Source organism: Grammomys surdaster, unplaced genomic scaffold, assembly GCF_004785775.1.
Source record: "Grammomys surdaster isolate TR1022 unplaced genomic scaffold, NIH_TR_1.0 192, whole genome shotgun sequence".
In the NCBI taxonomy this organism is placed as follows: Eukaryota; Metazoa; Chordata; class Mammalia; order Rodentia; family Muridae; genus Grammomys; species Grammomys surdaster.
The window spans coordinates 575880-601838 of record NW_021604637.1 but is presented as its reverse complement, the minus strand read 5'-3'; the positions used below and the strand labels follow the sequence as shown (position 1 = coordinate 601838).

The 25959-nt window shown below is 38.3% G+C and overlaps 1 protein-coding gene across 4 annotated transcripts in view; it reads right to left on the bottom strand.

Annotated features, from left to right (window-relative positions):
• Ate1 (arginyltransferase 1) overlaps window positions 1-25959 on the bottom strand; it is a 115962-nt gene that overhangs the window by 46650 nt on the left and 43353 nt on the right. For all 4 annotated transcript variants that reach the window (XM_028769396.1, XM_028769395.1, XM_028769393.1 and 1 more), the window contains exons 9-10: window positions 22907-23088; window positions 20356-20455 (exon numbers count right to left, since the gene is read on the bottom strand). In XM_028769396.1, coding sequence (XP_028625229.1) covers window positions 20356-20455; window positions 22907-23088 — 282 coding nt within the window. The remainder of the gene's footprint in view (window positions 1-20355; window positions 20456-22906; window positions 23089-25959) is intronic.

The following is a 25959-nucleotide window of genomic DNA, read 5'->3' as shown; positions in this document are numbered from 1 at the left end:
GCTCTATCTCCAACACACGTCTGTTCTCAGAGTGCTAAAAGTTTCTGTCATTGCTTGGATATGAGTGTACTCCACGATGGCTGTCCTGTGTTTTGAGGCTAGGCTGAGTTACAGACAAGAAGCTGTCTCAGAAACAAAAAACAATGAAATACTATCACACATCTACCAAGATGGCTAAAATTTAAAACAATCCACATTAGTGTCAAATATAAAAGAACAATATAACTTGAGAAACAAAATGAGTATTATAATATTGGATGATAACACAAAATTTAAGGTTAATATCCAGGAATCCACACTATGAATAAAGAAATGGAAGGCAGAGACAACCCTTATGCAGATTCTCTTTATACACACTAGACAGTCTCTCCTTCAAGAGATGAATCTTATAGTTCAGATAGTTCAGATGTACTGTTAGAAGGGCACTGTATCTCTGAGGCATTATTTCATAAAAGCCTACCAATTCAGTTTAACCAGAAGACCCACAACTCAAGATTAAGAGACCTTCACCCGAGTATCTGACAGCACTACTCAAGATTTTCAATGTCAAAAACAAAGCAAGAAAGACTAAGAAACTATCAAAGGAGAATGGGCAGACAACTAAAAACAGCTAGTGACCTGAAATGAATCTAGGATGGAGAGAGAGTATTAGTGTAGAACCTTGTAAAATTTAAATAGGGTATGGTCATTAGTCAATCAGGTCCCAACAATAATCTCTCTGATTTTAATAATGTATTCAAAGGAACAAACTGGGTGAGTAGTTATGAGAATACTCTGTAAGCGAGCTGTAGTCCACACCTGTGATCCTAGAACTCAGTTGTCTGGGACAAGAGACTATTATGTCTAAGTCCCATCTAGGTTGTATACTAAGACTCTGTTTCAAAAAAAATAAAAACAGGTACTGAAGAGATGGCTCAGCAGCTAAGAACACTGGCTGCTCTTTCAGAGGACCCCAGTTCGGTTCCTAGTACCCAGATGGGAGCTAACAACTGAATCTAACCCCAGTTCCAGGGGATCAGATGCCCTCTTCTGACCTCCAGAGGCACTGACTGCATGTAGTACACAAAGATACATGAAGGCAAAAGACTCACACACATAAAATAGTTTTTAAATCAAAATAAAAATAAAACATTCTATGTACTCCCTTTATAAATGAAAGATTATTCTAAACAAGTTATTTTAAGTAATTCAATCTAGCAAAGTATCAACTTTAAATTTTTGTATTAATGAATGTTTTACCTACATGTATGTATCAGTATCACAAGCCCATCTGGTGCCCATAGAGGCCATCAGATCCCCATGAAACTGGAGTTCCACATGGGAACTGAAAATTGAACTTGGGTCCTCTTTACTGCTGAAACATCTTTCCACCCCTCAAAGTACCAAATTAAAGTGCCCTTTATATCAATGAATTAACACACTTTCTATTTTAATCTTTGATTTAGTAGGTCCCTGGATTGTCAAGTATGTTTTGCAAATAATCAGAATATAATATAGGTACCACATGGTTCCAACAGGATGTCATAAGAACACTTTAATGGGATGGCCCTGCTTCTAGAAACTTTAAAACAAACAAACAAACAAACAAACAAACGCTTTGTTGTGGGGAAAAAAAAAAAAGAGAGAGATCCCAACCTAGGCAACAGTATTCAAGACTGTTAAAATATGTTATTTTGGTTGAAGTATGGGAAGAAAGTCTATCTAACATTGATAATTGGAAAAATAGGTATTATAACAGTCTTTTTTTTTTTTTTTTTTTTTTGTTTTTTCGAGACAGGGTTTCTCTATGTAGCTCTGGCTGTTCTGGAACTCACTCTGTAGACAAGGCTGGCCTCGAACTCAGAAATCTGCCTGACTCTGCCTCCCAAGTGCTGGGATTAAAGGCATGCGCCACCACCGCCTGGCATAACAGTCTTTTCGTAACTGTGGATATTTATTCTTCATTGATAATACCCTAAATTATACTAACAGTTTCACGAGTTTCACATTTATTTAAAGTTTACTCACAAGGAACATTCTAAAGTCATAGCTTTGGACGTTTCCTATTCCATTATAATAAAAACAATTGTAGAGTCACAAGCTCTTACCACTCACTTTGAGAAAATATCTGTCAAAGAGCCAAATCTGAAAACCCAAAAATGTCCATTTCTGGTAAAATTAAGCATTCAAATTAAAGAGTAGTTCAACTGGCATACCCCATAACTGCAAGAATGTCTTTCCGGAGGCAGCTTTTGTCCTATGAAACTGAGCAGAAGTGCATGATGTATGCTACCCATTTTGTGACATAATATGTAGGAGGAAATTAGAATTTTCACTTTTACCAAGCTCCTTCCTCCCCACTAATCACTCAACATTGGGCAGATAAAGTGGGGCTGGTCACAGATACTTAGCACCCTGGGAAAAAGAAGCAAGATCTGCCTTAGCTGCTATTCCCCTTAAAGCACATCTCCTGCTGGTCTACAAGGTTGTTACAGTAGTCTTTTGCTTGAGGACACAAACAAATTCACTCATGATCCCCTTAAGAAGCTCATCCTAATATGCAAACAGAACACACTATTATATATCTATGCTTATAGAGACAAGCATAGAAATACTAGCTACAGAGTCAGGCCCCCCCAAGAGTTCAGACTATCTAGCAAGAGGAAACCAAGCTAGACAAAAGCTTCACAGATCCAAAATACTACTCAAAACTTGGCAAGCAGATACTTATGTCCGCTCCGCAGCAGGAAGCTCTGATCTGTGTTTTCATCTGCTACTAACTCTCAGCTTTTGCTTCCCCTGCCATCCAAGGGTCTCTCAGCTTGATTATCTTCTTATTCACTGGCCCCTTTGAAAACCAGATAAAAACAAGCCAAGGTCTCTACTCTCTAGATAATGTGTCTTGTAACAAAAGTTTTCTACAATGTCCAATTTTGCACGGTCAGAAAACCTAATGGCTTTTTGCTTGCTTTTTCTCTCTTTGAATGTCCTCACTGTAACTATGCATCCTCTTCACAGTCCAATCCCAGCGTTATCTCTAAAGAAGAGGATCTCACAGTTTTGTTCGTCTACTCTTCAAGAGCCAAAGTTTTAATGGTGAGCCTTTCTACCCTAGAATAGCTGGCTAACTTTGGGTGAAGTACCCCCATCTCTAAGCCAACCAACAACGGTTAAGATATCAGGGTCACACAGTACTAAGAATGGTGACCTAGAATCAAGGCAACATTTTCTTCAGCAGAGTCTATGAGATAGCAATTTTCCTCAGAAAAGATATGTGGACAATAGAATAAATACATCTGAATAAAGAGGCCAAACATAACAGGGAAGAGGGGGAGGAGTTGTGAAACCAACTGAAGGATTACAGTAAGTTAAATGGGTTACAGATTAACTATAAAGTAACTGCAATGCACTGGCAGAAGAGAATAAGGAAGCACACTTGCATAATAATAATACTCCTCAAGGCAAACAGGTAAGAATCAGGAAGAAACCCTCAAAGACCACACAAAGAAACTTGGATTTAAGAGAACCACATGAAATACAGATTTCTAGCAAAACGATTCCCATATACCACATAAGTCATCTTTAAATAACACATGTCTCAGGCCACACACAAATGACAGGAGTCGGAGGCCTGGCGGAAATTGCTGAAGGCCCTCCTAGCAGTAGGCACCTTGTTTCTTAGCACTAGCACTTCTAACTTTCTGTTGAATGGCCAAGATAATCATGCTGCTCAAAGTTTGTTGATGACAAAAAGTTTGACAATAAGGCAATTTGAATGCACTAAATTTAGATGTGGCAGGTATATACCTTTAGAGCTAGCACTCAGAAGACTAAGACATAAGGATTGCAAATTGGAGGCCAGCCAGGATTACACAGGGAGTTGAGGACTGGGCTACACAGCAAGATCCTCAAATCAAACAAGCAAATCATTTAGTATGAAAAATATCTCACAAAGGTTCTATCTTTTTGTTAATGGTTTTGGGTTGGTTTTTTTTTTTGAAACAATTTCATATAACTTGACTGTTCTCAAACTTCCCATGAAGCTGAGGATGATCTTTAATTCTTGATTCATGCTCTAACATGTTAGCTACCTCCCAAGTGCCTGGATTACAAGCATGTACCACCACACTGTCTTCAGATGGGCTACTTGTATAAGGAAAGCTGAAGAGGTTAAAAATAACCTCTCTATATATCTGAAGGCCTAAGTTATGACAGAGTACCCTGCCAGGACAGAGGAAAGAAAGAAAGCTGGCTTTACCGCTAACAACAGAAGCCAGGTAGGACACTATATAACAGTGCTCACACCCATCCATGGTTTCACTTTCCAAAATTTCATATACCTGTGGTTAACAAGGGCCCAAAGTATTACATAGAAAATTCCGGAAGAAATTTGTAACTGTGTGCTATTCTAAGTACCATGACAAAATATCATGCCACTTGTTTTGCTCTAATGGGGTATAAATCATCCATCTGTCTACAGAATACCCAATGCTACCAGCCCATTAGTTACTATGTAGTAGTCTCTGGGTATAAGACTGTCCCAGAAGCATTTGCTGCATCCAAGTAACCCCATTTTACTTAATAATGGCCCTGAAGCACAAAGTGATGCTGGCCATTCAAACACACCAAGGAAAAGCAGTCAAGTTCTTATTCTAATATGAAAGGTAAAAGTGTGGTACGCTATTTTTAATAGAACTATTTACATATCATTTACTATATAGTATGCTGACAGAATCTGCACTTTAGTACTAGTTAATGTTACTATCTGTGAGTGTGTTGTGCGCATGTGGTCAAACACATGATGGTGGGACAGTGTCACAGCGTTCACGTGGAGGTCAGAGGACAAACTTCCTGGAGTTGGTCTCTCTTTCCACCTTTACATGAATTTCAGGGATCCAGCTCAAATTACCAGGCCTGCACAGAAAGCACTTTATCCACTGCACCACTTTTCCACCCCGGGTAGATTATACCTAAGTTACAAATTATGAAGTTTATCACAGATATGTATGCATAGGAAAAAATACAAGTTTCTGAGTTATCTGTAGTTTCTACCATTCTCTGAAGATCTTGGATGGCCTCTATGGATAACAGAGATATACCATAAACTAAAAAAGTTAAATTAACAAGCATAAACTTGCACTTCTTTAAAACAACTCAAATTTTTAAATTTTTAATCTTATTTTATGTAAATTTTTTTACCTGGAATACACTGTGTAACATGTGCATGCCTGGTGCCTAAAGAAGCCATAAAAGAGTGCCAGATGCCTGGAACTGGAGTCACAGATGGTTGTGAGCTATCATTTGGGTGCTGGGAATCAAATTTGGGTCCTCCAAAGACCACTGAGCCTTCTCACCCCACCCCGTAAAACAACTTAATTTTAACTATATTAAAAGACTCCTTAGTCTAAGATATGCCTGACATCTCTGACTCAGAAAGTTGAAAATGAGTGAAACTGTATGTTGTCCTAGGCCAACAGTGTGCTCTGTGTACTAACAAGGTAAGGTGCACTACATTTGCTGCCTGAGTGAAAGCAATCCAACTGACATCAAATTTCTTTTTACGTCTGCAATGACTCCTAAAAACTAAGAAATCAGACCCTTGAGAACTTATTTGTACTGCTACTGTTGCTTTTATAAGTCCTCAAGACAGATGCAGACAGATATAAACAGATCTCTGCAAACTCAAGGCCAGCCTGGTCTATATGGGGTAGCCAGAGCTATATCTGGCCAATGAACAAACAAACCCTACCAACTCTAGATTTTTCTGGCAGATCTCACTGCATAGAAACATTAACTACCTTTAAGTTAATGTAAAGGTCACATATAAGCCCCTACAAAGAAGATTTAGTGTAGCATTAGCATTGTTAAGTGTCTAGATGCAAAGGGTCATAAAGTAGACACACACAAAAAAATTCTCTAATGTGTCATTATGATAATTCATTTTAAGTTTGTTATGGTAAAATCAAAGCTAATCAATTTGTACTTTACTTTTTTTAATATCAAGAGTCAAATTACTCGCCGGGCGGTGGTGGCGCACGCCTTTAATCCCAGCACTTGGGAGGCAGAGGCAGGCGGATTTCTGAGTTCGAGAGTTCGAGGCTAGCCTGGTCTACAGAGTGAGTTCCAGGACAGCCAGGGCTACTCAGAGAAACCCTGTCTCGAAAAACCAAAAAAAAAAAAAAAAAAAAAAAAAAAAAAAAAAAAAAAAAAAAAAAATTACTCATGAAAACACAACTGTAAAGCCTATATTGATTTGAATGGCAAACCAGTAACACTTTAAACTAGGTCCTTCACCTCTGGGACTTCTGACATTTTGGGCCAGGCAATTTCCTGTTATTTGGGCTATCCTGTGCATCACAGAAAGCTTCAAAGCACCACTGACCTCTATCTCATTAGGAGCACACATCCTTCTTCAACCATCTTAGCTGTAGCCATCAAAAATATCTGTAGACATTAGGGGCACTCCCAAAAGAAAAGCACTATTCCAAGTACAAAGAGCGTCTCTGTTCCCTTCACTTCACTGAGCTTCTCTAAAATGTTAGAACCTGAAAACAGTAAATGTAAGGTTATATCGTACAATTACACAAAGCTTATTATCATACTCCCAAGAAAGGTACTTTACACTGTATTCCAGTTGATATTTTAAGGGTTTTACTTACAATGGGTCATATATAATTAGATGCTGCTGAGGTCCAAATGTCTCTCTCCAAAATTCATGCTAAAACTCATTCCTCAGAGTGGTGGTATTAAGAGGTGACCTTTAAGAAGTGATTCAGTCATAAGGACTCCATTCTCATGAAGAGACCAGCGCTTTTTAAAGGAGCTCTATCTTGATGAATGGACTGGTGGTTTTTTAAAGGAAGGAAACTAGTTTTAGGAGACTTTTCTCTTAGGCACAGCATTGGTTCCTTGTGTCCTTCTGTCCCTTCTAGGTGACAGAGGTCAGGGTGCCATCTTAAAAGCAGAGAGAATAGCTTTCACCAGACACAGAAACTACCTGTGCCTGGATCTCAGACGTCTGAGACTCCATAAATGTGAGAAATGAATCACTTGGCTTGTTTTGGATTTTGTTTTTAATTTTTAAGACAAAAAATGGAAACATGCATGCCATGGGAGGCTACTTCTCTTCTTTCACCTTTCTATGGGTTCTTGGCATCAAATTCAGGTTTCTACAGTGAGTGCCGTAGCCTGCTGAGGTATTTCACTGACCCTGCTTTTTTTGTTTTGTGACAGGGTCTCATGTGGCTCCATGAGCTAGCCTGGAACCTGATATATGGCTAAGGATAGCCTTATCCTGATTCTCCTGATCCTCCTGTCTCAACCTCCTAAAAGTAGGAATTACAGGCATGTGCCACTACACCTGGCGATGTGTTATTTTTAAGATATTCAGTCCCAGGTGTTCAGATTATTGTTTGTGTTTTAACAGCAGTATAAATATACTAGGAAATATTTCTAAAATAATTTAATAAATTATAACTCAAATTACACTACAGAGTTTCACAATTACAAATGTTCTAAATTAATTGCAATGTCTGAGAAAAATCTGAAGAACACAAATGCAAGCACAGCTTGCCTCTGACAATGCAAAATCCCTCTTCTTCTCAAAGTGAACTTGTCCTTACTATTACCAAAATAAGATAACCTGTAGAAATGCCCAAACAATACAAACATCAGACACAGGTATGCATTTCGCCTAACCAGTGACCAAATGACTCATTAGCCATGTATCTATGCTTACACATCTAAAGAGATCCTGAACATTTACTATAAAGCAGGGAAAGTGCTACAAAAATTAATGAGCTCAACTGTCCAAAACCTGAGAATCTAATGAAACAGATGGAGAAAGTCTATAACTCAATGCCATCAACACTGGTATCAGAACATACACTGCAATGGAAACAAACCACTCCAGTCAGAAGGGCAGCAAGATTTCACAAAGGAGGCAGATTTGAGGTGAATCTTGATAGGTGAAGAGGAGGAAAGGGAGGGTAACAAGAGCCACACTATCAGCTGAGAATGAGAACACACTACATGAAAGCAGAAGCTACAGCCACAGTCCATACATAGATTCTTCTAGGAGTGACAAAGATAGCTCTTACCAAAGGTCCCTAACGACAAGAAGGGACTAAAAAATGTTCTACAAGAAACACTAGATCTTTAAAATTCACACACAAAAAATTAATTTCTCTTTCAAAAACAACTTGATTCTTGGGAAGAATATAATATTAAGTGAATTATTAAAATTCAGTGTGGAGTTACTGGCTATTTACTTATTATACTATTTAAAGAACATCCAGGGACTCAGCATGTAGTTCATTGGTAGAGTATCTGTCTTGCACACATGAAAGCCTGGCACCACATAAATCATGTGCGATGGCTAAGCTTCAACTTGTATCCTAAACACTAAAACTGTATTGATAAGAGGAGTAACTCACTGTTGGATTAATTCATTTTCATTAACCTGAAAAACCACAAATGAAATACTTAAGGGTAGTGATTTTAGTTATTTTTTCTATTGTTATGACAATTTATTATGACCAGGGCAAATTATAAACTAAAGCATTAAATTAAGCTTATGGTTTAGTGGCTTAGAGTTCCAATGAGGACAAAACAAAGGCATGGAGGCAGGGACAGCTAAGAGCTCACATCTTGATCCAAAAGTAGGAGACAGAGAGAAAGAAACAATGGGAACCTCAAACCCCACCCTCTTGGATCATAACCATCAATAAGACCACACCCTATTCCTTCCCAAACAGTTTCACTAACTGTGGGTGAAGCATTCAAACATATGAGCCTATGGGGGTCACTTTCATTCAAATCTCCAAAGAAGGAATGAAGTGATAAATCAGGAGGTACCATTCCCTTTATACAGTCTGCATTCCCAGATTTCTGTCCCTTTTTACTCCATATTAAAATACCTTAAAAATAGCAATTTCAAAGACAGTGATACTCATTTACAAGCAGTCCATTAAGGTGTCAGCACACACCTTTCACATGTTTACTATACATGGCATCAGACAATGGTATTGTTGAACTTTGTCACCTAACAATATAATGGACACTTAAATCAATAAATTTAGACATCATAATTGCTTTAACATGCAGGTCACTGATGGCCTTTTAAAAGCATAGTTCAAAAGCAAGAAAACATAAAGGAAAAAAACAGGGTACATATGGCATTTCCATGGCAATAGAAAGGTAAAAACATCTTAACATAGACACCAAAGTACCAACTTTCATCATGAAGCAAAACTGGTAAACATTAGGATTGTGAAATTCCATGTAGCATGTAATTAAAAAAACAAAACAAAACAAAACAAAAACAAAAAACAAAAAACAAAAACAAAAAAACCACCACACATGCTTGTTCCTTGTTCCGGCTAGGTGCCGGCATCTGTGGTCTCAGTCTGTTCCTACCCCAGTCCAATGGCTTGAGACTGTGACCGCTGACTGTTTCTCTGGCTGGCTTTCCTAAGCCACCCCTGGGAGCCTGGAGCAACCATCCACACCCTACACACTCCTACAACTTGGCTCTGCCAATCCCAAGGCTGCCACGCGGCTGCACCCTCTCACTCAACCACCCGAATCATAGTGAATGGAAAACACCAGAGAATCTTAAGTTTAAAATTAACCAGAATGATACAACCGCTGGGTGCAAAATCTATTGTCCTAAACTCATCATCTATTTTATGTTGGAAATCTTTCTGGTAGCGGAAGCAGCCACTGGGACCGACAATTCCCCTGACTACATTGAAAAGGGCCGTTTTTCTTCTCCGCTGTCCTCTTTCCTCTTTAGGACCCAGAAAACCACTGTCTCCTCCTCTTTGTCCAGCGTTTGGCTTCTTGTGGTCTTTATTAGCCAATCAAATAATTAGAGAAAATCTCCCTACAATTTCACTCCTTAAAAGATGCAATAAAAGCAAGTAATGAGTCAATGATGGTACCATAGAGCATTTATCTAACAAACGATTCTTATCCATGATGTATAAAGAATATGTACAAATAACTAAGACAAGTCACCCTGTTGATAAGTGGTCATAAAACCTGGACAGATGACAAAAGGTCAACAATCATATGACAAGGTGCTCACATTGACTATAAACAGCAAAATGCAAGATGAAACTACAATACGCCACTATTCCTTATATATTTGTCAATATATTGATAGGATGCTGGGAATAGGGTTATATATTTGTAGAGCATCTCAAGAAAATAGGCACTGTGAAACAAGTAAGTGTATACATTCCCTGTATCCGGCAATCTAGGTCTACACTCACTACAATACATAGAGACGGTCAGCAAAGACATGTGTTCACATCTGTACTTGCATTAGTCAAAAGAAACAACAACAACAACAAAAAGCAAACAAACCAGGAACATGACATGCAATATATTTGTTAAATATAATATACCCTAGTCACCTATTGAAGACAACCTACGATTACACACAAACAAATGGATAAATCTGACAGATACAATGTCTGGGTAAAAGCCAGTTAAAAATATTATATATACTCCATTTACATAAAGTACAAAAACTGGCTAAACTAGAATAAGGACAGAAGACAATGGTAATCTTTGGGAATGCCAAGTAATGGGGGGGACCATATGTGCTACCCATGCTCTGTTTCTTGTTTTAGGTGACACCAAGACGTTTGCCTTGTCAAAATGTATCAAGTTACACCCTTAAAACCAATGGGGTGTGTGTGTGTGTGTCTGTGTGTGTGTGTGTGTGTAAAACATATATAACCCTACTCTAATAACAAGTCTAGTTTTGACAAAACTAATTACAGGCAGGGCACAGTGATATACACTTTTATTCTCAGCACTCAAATTTCTGAGTTCAAAGCCAGTCTGTTCATCTAAATGACAAGTTAAGGGCCAGCCAGGGCTACACAGTGATATATCTAAAAGGGAAAAAAAAAGACAAAAATAAAAACAAATTTTATAAATTATACGTAGAAGTGAAAATAATCCACAGCAAATATTAGCTACATTAGAGATGAGAATTCTAAATTTTCCTAAGTCCAAAGTTTCCACTAGAACCACCTGCTTTGTATGCAGTACTCACTACTTCCTTTTACTTCCCAATTTTATCTTTACAGACTCTTCTCTCCCTTTCCTATGCAAAGCATATATTTTTATATATATATGTGTGTGTGTGTATGTGTGTGTGTGTGTATATATATATACACACACATAATATGAATATGACCTACTTTCAATCTATCAAGAAATTAGTTGAACATTAGTGACAATGATAGACAAGATATCCTGGAGATAAACAAGCAGGAACCTGTCTAATCATCTTCCTTTACCTTAGCATCTGTCATGATCTTCTGGTCTTCCATAAACATGAATTAAGCAAATACATGTATAAGACAGGGCTCAAAGGAGCTCCAGATAAAGAACTTAAACTTGAGAAGAATTCTTAGAAGCAGAGATAGTACACTTCTAGCTTTGCCAAGTAAGAAAGAAAGTGCTAGGAGCTGCTAGGAGAGAAATAGAAATGGTTTTATGGTGGCACAGGTTTGATTTAGAAAGAAACCACCACCCTGACACAAGAAGGGAAAACATTTCCCGTTGGGATACATTGTATGAAGGTGTGTCTCTGTATATCCAATTGCTAATTCTGTACTGGCGGAGAGCTAAATGCTGGTAGGATTCTGGTATTGTTACTTCTAAGATCCATCACTTGTTTCATATTTTGTAAATATTCATTCGTTCTTACTAGCTTAGAAACAATCTAGAATTGTATCTGATTGGCTGTAAAAGAGCTGAGAGCCAATGGCTGGGCAAAAAGTGAAGGGTGGAACTTCTGGGCAGAGAGAGACACACTGGGAGAAGAGGCAGCAGCAGCAGATTTGCCAGGGATATGGAGGTCAGTGGACTGACCAAAGCAGAGGAGAGTTAGAGCTGGTAGTGTCAGGATTAGTCAAGTTTAGAGTAGTCAGGAGAATGACTAGCAAAAGGCCTAAGCATAAAAATATTAAAAAGCCTCTGTGTCATTATTTATATCTCTGGCGGATCCAAGATCGTCCCGCTATAATTTCCAATGCAAGGAGCTCAGAGGCAATAAGTTTTTGGGAAGGAAAAAGAGTGACTGTGTCACACAGAGGAGGGAAGCAAGCACTCTTCTTTAATAGGTCAGGGTAAAGTTCAGGCACTAGTATTTTTCAAAAACTACAGACTAGTGATTTCTTTTTTGTTTGTTTTGTTTTCAAGTCAGTGTTTCTCTGTGTAGCCCTGGCTGTCCTGGAACTCCCTCTGTAGGCCAGGCTGGCCTCGAACTCAGAAATCCGCCTGCCTCTGCCTCCCAAGTGCTGGGATTAAAGGCATGCGCCACCACTGCCCAGCTGTGATTTTGTTTTTAAGGTTAAGAATTATGCACTACCTCTAAACATTTTATTTCATTGCAAAGAGATGATAAAAGTAAATAATATGGCATGTGGTTAAAAGGAATGATTTTCCCAATTAATATTTAACTTTAAAAAGTAGTTAGCTCAGTGGGTAAAGGTACTTGTTACAATGCCTGACCACCTGGGTTCTAGACTCAAAACCCATATGATGGAAGGAGAGAACAAAAGTTTTCTCTGCCCTCTCGTGTGCTGTGACATTCATGTGCACTCACACAAACAAATTTTAAATGTAAAACTAAATTAATAATTGAAGCATTTTAGGATAGCCAAAATGAAAAACATATAATTATCAAAAATCTGATAAATAATAGCTATTTATGTGAACTCCAATTCTCTTTCAATGGATTTATCTTTATTTTTGTATATTCGTATGTGTGCGGTGTTCCATGTGCACAGGAGTGCCTGAGGGGCCAGAAATGGCATTCAATCCCTTCGAGCTGAGTTGCAGATGGCTGTAGGCTGCCTGAGGTGGATGCTGGGGAATCATACTCAGGTCTTCTACCACAAGAGCAACAAGTGCTTTTAACCAGAGTCATCTCTGGTTTAGATGCTCCCTTATGTTGCTAAAAATAAACGTGAGTTAATGCAAACACTGGGCAAGTCAAACCAACCACCTTAATCTTTATTTTCTCATGTGTAATGAGAAGCTTAGTCCAGATGATCCTCAAGGAACTACTTTTGGTTCCAATGTGTCACATGTCTTCACTTGGAACAATTTTAGAAACATAATTTTGTGATGAGTACCAGATTCTTTACCTCCCAGTGCCTCTAGGAGGCATCAAAATCCCTTACTAAAATTATTCTGTAGTGATTTGTTTTACTATGTCTAATCCGTTCGACAGTTGACATTAAAAAGAAAAAAAGATGCTGAATCAAAAGAATCCAGTATTTTGTTGTGTGCTGTGGGTAATTGGTGAGATCATTTGTATTTCTTTCAGTACAGCATAGGAAAAAGTCACTACCACATATACCCACATTTAAGACCCTGAGCTGCTAACTGTAGTAAAATAACATTTCCTGGCCTGTTTGGTCAAGAAACTGTTTGGTCAAGCTCATGGGTTTCAGTAGCACAGGATTTTGCTAACGCAGCTCTGTTAACGGCAATTAACATTTTTATAGGACCTTTTGTAACAGTAATGCCAAAACCTTCTTGTGGGCAAAGTCCTGTAGAATTCCAGGGGTTCTTTCTGCCCACAGTCCAGCTGAGGCATTCAGTATAAGGAGGACTGCTCAAAGATGAATTAGCCCTTTGTTTCTTTTCTGCTATTTCAGAACACTTCTGGTGTTTCTACTGATGTCTGGCCATGTCATGACACCAAAGAAGACAGCTTGAAATCACTGTTTACTCTGGCCTGCATACAGGTCTGCTTGAAGAACTTCATCAAAACACCCCTTTCAGAATACACAAAAGCCTCTCAGAAGCACTGAGAGTTAAAATTGAGCAAAGTATTTTAAGTTACACCTAACTTCAGTATACTCCATTTTTACTTTGAAAAGTAATCAAGTAGTTTTTAAATATATCAAAAACACGTAAAAAGAAAAATATAATATAAGCTTGATATGTAAATAGTAAGGATTTGGAAAATGCTTTTGTGAAAAGCTTTAGCAAAGTAAGTAAAACTTTTGAAGTAAATCTTTTTAGCATAGAAAGAAAACAAATATACATAGAGAAGGATAAATACTGAGATGTGAATTAATAAAGGAATTTAAAAATAACACACTAAAGATGGAATAATTAGAGGGAAAACAAAAAACAAAAAACACAGAAACACATTTATACCAATGAACCACTAAAAATAAAATGTAGTGGCTATAGAGATGGGCCAGCAGTTAAGAGCACTGGCTGCTCTTCCAGAAGACCCAGGTTTGATTCTAAGCAGTCACATGGCAACTCACAACTGTCTGTAACTCCAGTTCCAGAAGACCCTCCACCTTTTCTGACCTCCTCATGCATTAAGTACACATGATGCACAGACAAACATGTAGGTAAAACACCCATAAACATAAAAATATATCTTTAATCCAAACCATCTTCAGTAATATAAATGCTGCAAACTAAAGAACCATAAGCAGAGAGGAGAATTAACTCTCACACTAACACGTGCTGTTTATATAAAGATGACCACATGGTGATTTCATAATGGTCATCATTAGTAACTCAAACAAAAGCAAAATTTGTTGACATGTGACAATGACTTGCTAAATAAGAGCTTTTAATAAAAACCTTATAAAGATGAACTCTAACTACACAGCATTTCTGGTATAACCACAGAGAAACTCAGTGGCTCTGCAAAACCTCTTACTTTGAGCTAACATAACAACTGCCCAGACGAGTTTATTCTAGGACATGAGCCTACACAATTAACACAGGGTGATTTCCATATCAACACCACGTTTCTGTCATCTATTGTTGTGTAGCAAACTGCCCCAACACACAGTAGCCTAAAATAATCTACAAGGGTTCCTTGTAGATTAGAGCTCAATTGGTGCTTTGCTATTGGTTTTCTGGATTCAACAATCATACAGTTGCACTGAACTATCCAAGGTAGCTTCAGGCATCACAGACAGGCCTCTCTCTCCAGTAGAGCAGCTAGACCTTTTACATGACACTCGGCTCAAAATATAGAAGTAAAAAATGCTGGTCCTCCAAGGCTATAGCCCAGAAATCCTAAACAACTATTTATATGGGCTTCACTAGTCAGTGAAAGTCAGTCACCAGGCCAGTCCCATCTAGGGGAGGCAAGTGAACACTAGCTCTGATAGGCAGGGAAAAGGGAGTGACCATGAAGACCTCTAATCAACTTTACATGGAAAAGACAGAATCATCATTTGAGCACGATTCTATCAAAGTTTCTTACTCAGTAATACAAAGCAGGCAAAAAGAACTATTTTGTCAATATCAGACCTGCTTTTATATGTGTAATATTATTTTATATAACAAATATATAGAGAGGACTATTAATTTGGACAAATCTGTACAAGAAAATTAAAAAAAAACATTAATTTATCTTCAAGCACAGTTAAATACACTTGGTATCCTGTTTTATATACTGCCTTGTAAATACATAAAGCTGTACATTTCCTTAGCACATGGCTGTGTGGAGGACAGCAGTTGAATTTGGAGTTCTAGCTGGCCAGCAAGCCACAGTGTCTGCCAGTCCTGTGCCTCAGCACTGGGGTTACAGATACACATACCACACCCAGCACTTTAAATGGGTGCTGAATACCAGAGCCAGGTCCCCATGCTTATGTAGCAGAGACTTTACCTACCTCGCAGTCACCCCAGCCCATAAGAAACAATTTGAACTAGCAATATAAAAATTAAAATCAGTAGTTTCTTGAAAACCCAAGTGCTCAAAAAACAGTGATTCCAGGCAAATGCTGGCTAAATGTATAAAATAAATTAATACAGAACTTCTAACATACCACAGAGATCTACAAAAATCACTAATGATACAACTTCATGACAAAACATCTCTCCCTAGAAGATAAAATGTGGACACAAATTAAATGGAAAAAGAGTCAAAGGGTTTTTTGTTTTGTTTTGACTTCCAATTCACCCTCTGTTGCCCATCTTATTTTACAGTCCTGGTAGTGTTTCTAAATTCTAAACAAATACTGACTTGGAGGTTCTAGAAATGGAAAATTCTGGGAACTCCAAGTTATATTTTCACTCACCATTATAGATACCTTTAATACATTTAACAAGTAAGAAATGTTAAGTTTAATACTGTCCCAAGTACTGAAGCAATGGAGAATGCCAGCAAACCTTACTGGTACTATTCTGATAACTTAACAGTGGGAATGTAGGTCAACAGTACTACCAGAATCTTAATTTCAAGTTATCAATTTATAATGTGATTTTGCTTCCAAAATTTATTACTCCTTAGTATATTATTCTATACACTTTTCTTTAACAACAACAACAACAACTTTTATCTATTGTGTACATGTGTATAGACTCATTTGCCATGGTGTGCATGAGGAGGTCAGAGGAAAAATGCAAGAACTGGCCCTCTTTGTACTAAGGACTAAACTGAAGATGGCATAAGTAGAATTAAGAGTCTTTACTGGCTGATATCTATACCCTCACCCCTCTCTCTCACTCACTCACTGGCTATCTTTTTTTTTCTTTTGTCTTTTAATGCATTGTCTTGCTGTATAACCCTAGACCTAGATAGCCTGGATCACATCCATTGGGTGGCCCAGCCTGGCCTCAAACTGATTTTTTTCTTGCCTCAAGTTCCCAAGTGTTGGGATTACAGATGTGTACTACAATACCTAACTCTGTATGTTTTAAAATTCCTTCTTATAGTGTGCTGGTGAGATGGCTCAGTTGTTAAGAGCACTCACTGGTTGCTCTTCCAGAGGATCTGAGTTCAATTCTATTGCTCATGACCATTTATAAAGGGATCTGATGCCCTCTTCTGGCCCTCACTATTTACACTGTTAACAACCAGCTCCATCCCCTACTGTAACAGCAGCAGCCACAAGCAAGAGTCTTTCATTAGACCAAACAGCCTCCTCTACCACAGCCTGTCCTGTTTCCTTCAACGCCTCATCAGCTGTGAGCTCCCTCAGCCATGTCTCTCAACCTTCCTTCCACCTGACATACAGGAATTTCTCAAACAAGTAACACTTTAATGTTGGATTTTCAGATTTAACTGTTATGGAAGAATTATTTACTTTTCCCCAATTTCCTGACTTTTCAAATGACTTTCTTTGGGATTCATGATTTCAAAAACATATCAAAATGCCAGGAAGAAATTCCCATGAGTAAAAACTAGTCTTTATGTTTCCTTTGTTCAATTTAAAAAAAAAAAATTAGGGTTTGAGGGTTTTTTTTTAAAGATTTATTTACTTTTATTTCATGTATATGAATGTGCATGAGTGGTCTGCCTACATGTACACACATGCACCATGTGCATACCTGGTCCCAAGAAAGGCCAAAAAGAATGCTCAATTCTCTCCAACTGGAGTGTTGGATGATTGTGAGCCGCCATGTGGGTGGTGAGCACTAAAGCTAGGTCCTCTAGAAGAACAGCCAGTGCTCTTCACTTCTCAGCCATCTCTCCAGCCACCAGGATAATTTATAAATAAAAAAAAAAACTCTCTGGGCAGTATTCTTAAATACAGAAAACACTAGGAAGTGCTAGTTGCACAGTCTGCTGAGATGCAGTGGTTCAGTGAGAGGACATGTTCTACAAAAGTTTCCACAGCATTTCACACTGTCACCCTCTGCTTCTAGAAGACATTACTGAAAGGAAGACACCGAGTCATAGAGGTAAAGGGCTGACAGGAAATTCGACTGTAGGGAGACACACAAGAAGGCTTAGAAATTCACTACTCCTCAGAACACCTTTGATTTGTGTTAGCACAAAGGCAATATTCCCATATCCACAAAGTGAGCCTTTGCATGCGTCATCAACAGAGGAAGGAGCCCAGTACCACTTCCTCTGAGCAAAGGCAAGAAGAGTTCACAGCTTTAAATGTTTTCACAGAAAGGCAAAGTTAGTACTAACTAGACTCTCCCATCTGAATTACAAAGGTCCAGCTAACAGCAAGCTCCTTGGGAGTTTGAGGGCTTGTATTAGTACAACTAACTATCCAACTGAAAAGAACATATATTCACATGACAATACTAACCAACTGTATCTCATCCTAAGCCATTCTGCTTTACAAGTGTGAAAACTGAGACTACTGTCAAGCAACCTCTCCACTCACACACCTGTGTTGCCACCTATTTTCCATCAGAGTACTTACCTACACTCCATAGCTAGAGGGACAGAATTACCATATTCTCTAGTAACTATGTGACTGTCCCTATGTTACAACATATTTGCAAAGAAGAATCTATCTTAATCACACTCAACAAATGAATTTCTCGCCATCCTACACAGCTGTTTAATGCTCCTTTCTCCTCATTAGTATTTCTACTCATTAATAAATTTTCATTAAGTATTAAACTATGTAGGGGCTAGAGAGATGACTCAGTTGGTAAGGTGCTGGGGAGAACCTGTGTCTGATCCCCAGAATGAAAGTAAAAAAGACTAGACATGGTGACACATGCTTGCAATTCCTGAGCTGGAAGTTAGAGACAGATTCCTGGAGATAAACTCACTGGGTAAAATCCAAGCCAATGAGAAACCTGCATTTTTTAAAAAATTGGATGGAACCTGAGCAATTACATTTGAGTGCATGCACGTGCACACACACACACACACACGAACATAAACACATATGCACAAAATCTTCTATGAGCAAAGCCACTATGAGCTAGCTAGGAAGCTATATATTCACTTGGAATATATAAATAAGACACACTTAAATTTGGGATTGGGGAATGTAAAATGCTATTATTATATGAATGTCAAATTTAGTTTTAGCATCCAGTATACATTGCAGGAGAAGTAACTCCTAAACGCAGAAATGATAGCTCAGGAAACCGAAGTCAGTTCTGCTTTTAGAGACCAGGACTGCTAACATGGAAGCACCAGCTATTCAACACTCAACCTCAAAGCTTTAAAGGCAAGATCACAACTACTAAGTCCAGTAAATTATTCTTTCAAAGGACAGGAAGGGGGGGGGAGTAAAAACAAAACAATAAAAACAAAAGACAAAACATAGATTATAGAGATTTAAAATATATTAACTAAAGGTAACATATGACCCTTGTGCAGGTCCTAACTCAACTAAACTGATGGTGAAGCAGATTATGAAATAGGAAATAGGATCACTGACTGTATCATAGAAGATATTTAGAAACATTGTCAATACTCTTCAGGTGCAGTGTTAAGACTGTAATCATTTTCAAAGTGCTTATGCTTCATAAATACCCATTAAAACATTTACAAATATAAGGATATTCTTGAGGGCTCAGGTATAACTCATGGTAGAACACATACCTAACATGTGTAAGGTCCTGGGTTTTATTCCTAGCACCTCAAAATACAAGAGGGAGGAAAGAAGCGGTCCTAGATTCTTCAATTTAAAAAGGCATCTGTAGCTGGCATTGTGGCTCATGTCTTTAATCACAGCACTTGGGAGGCAGATAGATGAGGGTTTGAGGGCAACACGGTTCATGTATCAAATTCCAGACCAACTACACCTGATTTAGACCCTGTCTTCCAAAAAAGGGCTATCCTTAGTATGTTCCAAAGTAATTTAAAAGGAGGTGAAGGCAGGAACTGAGTGAAAGAACAGGCAAGAGAAGGCAGATGAGATATTGCAGAGTAGTGGGCACACAGTAAACAGTTTTTGCTTTTACATTTTTTAAACTGTTTCACATTATTTAGAAAAAAATTGATCCTATTTATAGACAGGACAGGTCTCCCAAGTGTCTACGCGTTCTTTCTCCTATGAAGGACTCATGGGTGTGGCACTCTGACTCCTGCCTCCCCATCACACCTACTCTTCATTTGAGCCTCTCCTTCTTTCCTCATCCACTCTGTGGAAGAAAATCCCATGTCCTCCTAGGCCATCTACCAACCACTGCATGACCCTGTTTGATGCTACAACTTCCCCAGCATCACCTGCAATACACTCTTTAAAAGGGAGGTCCCCACTGTATTTCTATGGTTTTCAGAGCAAACCACTACTCAAGTGAAGCAGACAAGAGTGATGGTCTCAGTGGCAAAGGAGTCTGATCCTCTGAAGCTCCACACTGCCACTAAAGAAGTATCAATGGCCTTCACTAAAGAGACTGTTGACAACTATTTTTTAAAAGGAAATTGCAACACATCCTTAAATCTCACAACAATAACTCATATGGATATGTCAGCACAGTGGAGGCTATGATTCTTCTCACTTGAGAAAGAACTCCTTATGAGCAAGCAAAATAGTCTCCTTAATAATCCGTCCCTATCTCTACAAACCAAGTGGTGTACCCCAAGATCACATTGTACTGAGAATTCATCTTCCGTAATGAAAACTGGCACAGGCACAAAGCTGATATTACCTTGTATCTCATCTTGGGACAGGAATGAATGTAGAAACCCATGTAATAGTAGCTGAGTTGTGATGTCTTCTCATGCAGTTGTCTAGTAAAAGCAATTTCTCTGCAAAAAAAAAACAGAAAAAAAACAAAAACAAAAAAAAATGAAACAAACTGTACAGTTAATTTTGTTTCAATTTTCAAATAAAACCTAATGGAAAGTATCAAAATATTCAATTCTTAAGAGAAAAAAATTTTTTAAAGCACAAGACAATTATTACTACAGAGATACCCCCAATAATCTCTAAATTATTTCAAATAAAAACTTCTAAGTTCAGATTTTATACTTTAATCAGAAAAAGAGCTGATCTACAACCAATATGACGTAAAATAAAGGTACTCACTATGCCCTAGAATGTTCAAGGAACCTGGGCTGTTTTAACAGCACAACAAAATTTTAAAAATTTAATAGCCAATAAATTTTAGGGAAAATTATATATGCATTTACAGACAGCCCCTCTGGCATATATGATTCCTAACTCTTTGTGTAGCACAGTGGATACACAATTCCCTTAAAATGAGAGGGAGGACTGATAGCACACCCTCTCTCCATGCCTTTTCTATTTGTTAGCAGAGTGAGGGGTGCTCAATCAGACAAGTGGAGATTTCACTGCAAGGCTTATATGTGAAGTGGTTGTAATTTGTAGTAAGAAAAATCTTGGCACAATGCTTCCCTGTTGGGAGCCGACTCCTAGCCGAAAGTGGCCATCATCTTTGCAGCCATCTCAGGCCATATACCCTGACAAGAGACTTGTTTTCAACAGCCCGAAACAGCTGAGCACACTCTGATAAACATCTTGTTTTTCTCACATATCTTGTTTTGCTGTTTAGTGCCACCAGCTGCAAGGCGCACATGATATCCACGCTGCAAGGCACATGACGTAGAGCCTTCAGCTGTGCTTGTCCACGAGGGCAAGGCACGTGGTAAAGGGTATAAATATCCAGGATTTCCTTCCAATGAACGAGACTTGATCAGACTCCCTGTCTTGTCTCCATCCTTCGCGTCTCCATCCCCACTCTCTCTCTTGCTAGGCCCTGACCCACGGACCGGAGCAGCAGAACAGGCAGCTACAAAGTGGTGCCTCAGCACTGGGCTCCAGTAAGCGGGATACAGTGAAGGACACAGCGGGAATTGGAAGTGTGCAACCTCACTCCTGCGCTGGAGACCCTGCTGACTGACCCAAACAGGTTGCTACACTTCCCTACTTGTCCAACTGAATAAGCAGGCTGTATAGGAGAGTGTTAATAATTTCTAAAGCATGAAAAACATTTTTTGCCTTTTGAAAGTTTTCTTTCTTGTTCTTTTTTATTTATAATAGTAGCAATGGATATATAACATTCAAGAGCTTTTATCTTCAGTGAGGGTTTCATTTTGTAGTGTAGCCTAGCTCATAATTTGCTTTGTAGCCCAGCTGGCCTCAAACTCACAATTTTCCAATCTCAACCTAAGTACTAATTGATGGAATACTCTGTTCATTTTTCAAGTACAAATTTAAATCTCTGAAAGGTTATCCAAAAAAATATTTAAAATGTTTGACAGAATAAGTGTTACTGTTCCTAGAACTAATCAATTTTCAAGACTCAAAATGAGGAAAGAATTATGAATCCAAGCAAACCCCAACACACCACAGCCACCCACACTCAACAGCCCTGGACCAAACACCGGCTAGTCAAGATGGCACTTGTTCTCTCAGCCCTGCCTACTATGGATCACTGCACTGCCACTTACTCAAATCCATGAGCCACCCTCAACTAGTCAAGTCATTGGGCTCTATCTCCAAAATACAGCCTGAATTTAACTACTTTTACTACCTCTAAGATAGTCTAGCCTTTAAACTGTTTCATCTAAAGAACAGAGATCAGTTACAAACCTTGTATAATAAAAGTTTGTTGATATATTAATATAAAAGAAAAATATCAAGTAGGCAATGTCAAGATGAGCATATGTGCACGCATATATATATATATATACATATACATATGCATATATATATCTTTACATGAGTCCTAGAGATGAAACTCAAAACAGTAGGCTTACCCAGAAAGCACTGTACCTGCTAAGCAATCTCACAGGAATCCACAATGATTTCTTATATTCACAGAGTATATAAAAACATTAAAAGCTAAAGAATTACCATCAAACAATGGCATCATTTCTAAAGCTGTTATCTTTTTGAGAAAGGTTTATTTTACTCTCCCCAGCACACACACACACAAACACATTACATGCAAGCTGCTATAGAGGCCAGATGAGGGCCAGCAGGGTTCTCTGGAGTTATAGTTACAACACGGTTGTCAACAGCTACCTAAGAGTACTGGCAACTGAATTCCTATCCTTTAAACTGCTGAGCCATCTCTCCAGCTCCCTAAAACTGTTACATTTAAAAATTAATATACAGCTATGGGGCTATAGTACCAGCAAATTAACATACTATCAAAAAAGGACTCCTCCTATTATGCAATGAAATATAGACAAATTGGTGTCATTCATTACAACTGTACAAAGCAGTCTTACCTTAATGCTGAATAGACACCCAAAGACAGAAATGAATAATCAGGATCATAGTACAGATACACAGAAGACACACAGTATGGGAGGATGTCTATCACCCCCACAGCAATGATCTTCCCATCAAGCCAGTACTGCTGGTGAAAAGAGCCATAACCACATTCTGGTCCATTAGCAGGGTGCTCTGCCTATAAAAAAGCAGATACAGAAACATCAGCAGGGAGTCACTTTCTTTATATTAAAAAGATCTCATAATCTAAGTAAGCTTTTACTTTGTTTGAGTTAATAAGTCCTAAAATTTGATTTGCTGTAACCATCATCCAGATAAAGAATGAGTTAGCATGAAAAACTCAATATTTAAAAATAAAGAGAAAAATGGGAAAGAGAAGAAGAGGGGAGGAGGGGGAGGAATAAGGCAAGGAAGAGAAAAGAACAAAAGAAAGGGAAAACATAAAGAGAGAAAGGTAACTAATGCGACCCACCTCATCCACAGGACTACACAAAGAAAACAGTAAGAGTTCATTAATCAGGAAATATGTGACACATTCCAACAGCTGACCAAAACCTTCTACAAGCTACAGGGAAGAGACGACACAAGCTGTTTAAAAACATCCATAAAAAGCAAAGCTAACAGTGTACTTAACAGTAAGAAACTGGATGTTTCTCTCTCTCCCCACTTGAGATTATGAAGATAGCCGGGTCCTATTAGTATCAGATTTATAGCCCTAGTTAATATAATGAGAGAGAGGAAGGGAATAAAGGAGCTGAGGAAGTAGGTGAGTGATAAGGTATTTGCCTGGCATTTGCAAGTCCTGAGGGAGAATGGCTGTGGAGAAGGGAACAAAAAAAAAAAAAAAATGGAGAGGAGGAAGAGAGAGAGGAAGGAAAGGAAAGAAAGGAGAGGAGAGGAAAGGAAAGGAAAAGGAGAGGGACAAGGAGAAGGGGATTAATTCAGAGTAAGGAAGAGAAAAATCAACCCTTTACAGATGAATTGACTGTAAAAACTCCCAAAGAATGGAGAAAAACTGTAACTAATAAGTAATTATAGCAAAGCGTAGACTGAAAGGTTAAGATGTGAAATTCAATTCTTTTCCTTTATAATAACAATGACGGGAATGTAAGATTAAAAACACAATGAAAAGAAAGCTAAGATTAAAGCTTACATGTATGGATTCTATTCACTGCAAAATACAAAACTTTGACGAAGGAAGTCAAAGAACCTAAATAAATGGAACAACACATTTTCAAAAAGATTTTATTGTTTATTTTAGCACTGTCATTATCTTCAGACACGCCAGAAGAGGGCATCAGAGCCCATTACAGATAGTTGTGAGCCACCATGTGGTTGCTGGGAATTGAACTCAGGACCTCTGGAAGAGCAGCCAGTGCTCTTAACCACTGAGCCATCTCTCCAGCCAACACATTTTTCTTGATTAAAACTGTTATGATAACAGTTCTTTTCAAGTTGTTGCACAGACAGTACAATCCCAATCAAAACTGCAGCAAGCCTATTGTCAAGAGTTTGAGAGGTCTTGGTGATGGAGTCATATACATGAAACATGAGCCCTTTTAGGGGATAAGACTGTTCTGTATGATACCATAATAGCAAAGACGACATCATGTTAAGGCAAAGACATCATGTTAAGCATTTTTATCAAAACTCAGCACTTTAAGTGAGAGTAAATATTAATTATGCAAAATTCTGCAAATCATTTAGAAGGTCTTATGAAGGCATATAAACTTAACAATAAAATGTAACTGTAGTACAAATGTATGGAAGAGTCTTACTGAAAGAGCTGAGTAGAGAAAAAGAGGTAAAATAACCAAGTCTGGAAGCGGTCTGTGAGGGTGAAAACAAAAGGAAGTACGTGTACTTACTACACTTTGAGAAAACTGCTTCCCATGGGGCACAGGTTAACAATTCTGACACTGCTGTATGTGTAACAAACAATTAAACAGACAGACAGCATGTGGTAGGGTTCTCACTGCTGTGGCTAGAGTGATCCAAGTGCTGATGGATTACAGCTGAATGTGAGAGCGCATGCTTGGCTTGCTGTAAACACAGATGGTTACACACAGAAATGTGCATACTCTAAGGATGTGCATATCAAGAGTTACTATACACACACATTCCTTTTTCTGTAAGCTGAGAGGACCTGAAAGAAACACCCAAGGAGAAATGAGCACACCCTACTACCAAGATCTTGGTACACTTTCTGCAATCAAAGAAACCAGTGCTAGAAGAAATGACTGACATTAGGACTGGGTAGAAAATACACAAATGAGCTTACTGGATCCCGGTGTCAGTACTCAAGCAACTGATCCACTCAGAGAAGCACAGGAGTTAACTGAGAGAGCTAATTTATTACTACACTATTTTAAGCAACAAAATAAAAGTGATCTATAACCCCGAGTATAAAATCCATGTACCCCTACTATGTATCACTGAAAAATAATAAAAGAACAAAGAGAAACTTCCCATGCAGAAAAATATCAAATTTACATAGATATTCTGCCCTGAAGCCAAGGAAACATAAGATGTGCATAAAGCAGGCCCGGTGTTGTTTTCTTTCTTTTGTTTCTTTGTCTTCTCTAATTCAATTGCCTGGTTCTCTAGTGTGAACTCTGTAGGTGACATCATCATGTCACAACATCAAAAAGGTCGGACATGCCCCGCTCTCCTCTTCCACGATCATTTCAATGAGATCAGAAAGAGCTAAGTCTGAAAATAACAGCCCCTTTTTTCAAGAAGCTCAGAAGCCCTTGCTAAAGAAGCATCCCCATGTTATCAATGCTTACTAACTTGAGAATACCACTTCATTAATGTGTGGCTATCACATGTCTTAAATCTCTTTAGCTAAGGCCTTTTGTCAACACTGCTCAACTGTCACAAACACAGTGGGAGAAAAAACTGCATATTACATATGAAAACACACTATTTGAGAAAAAAAGAAAGTAAAGGGCTATCTGCCTTAAAGCCACAGACATCATGTAAGGTAACAGGTCTCAAAACTCCTTTATACTTAGAAAAGTAGAGAGAACTCCAAAGAGTTCTAATG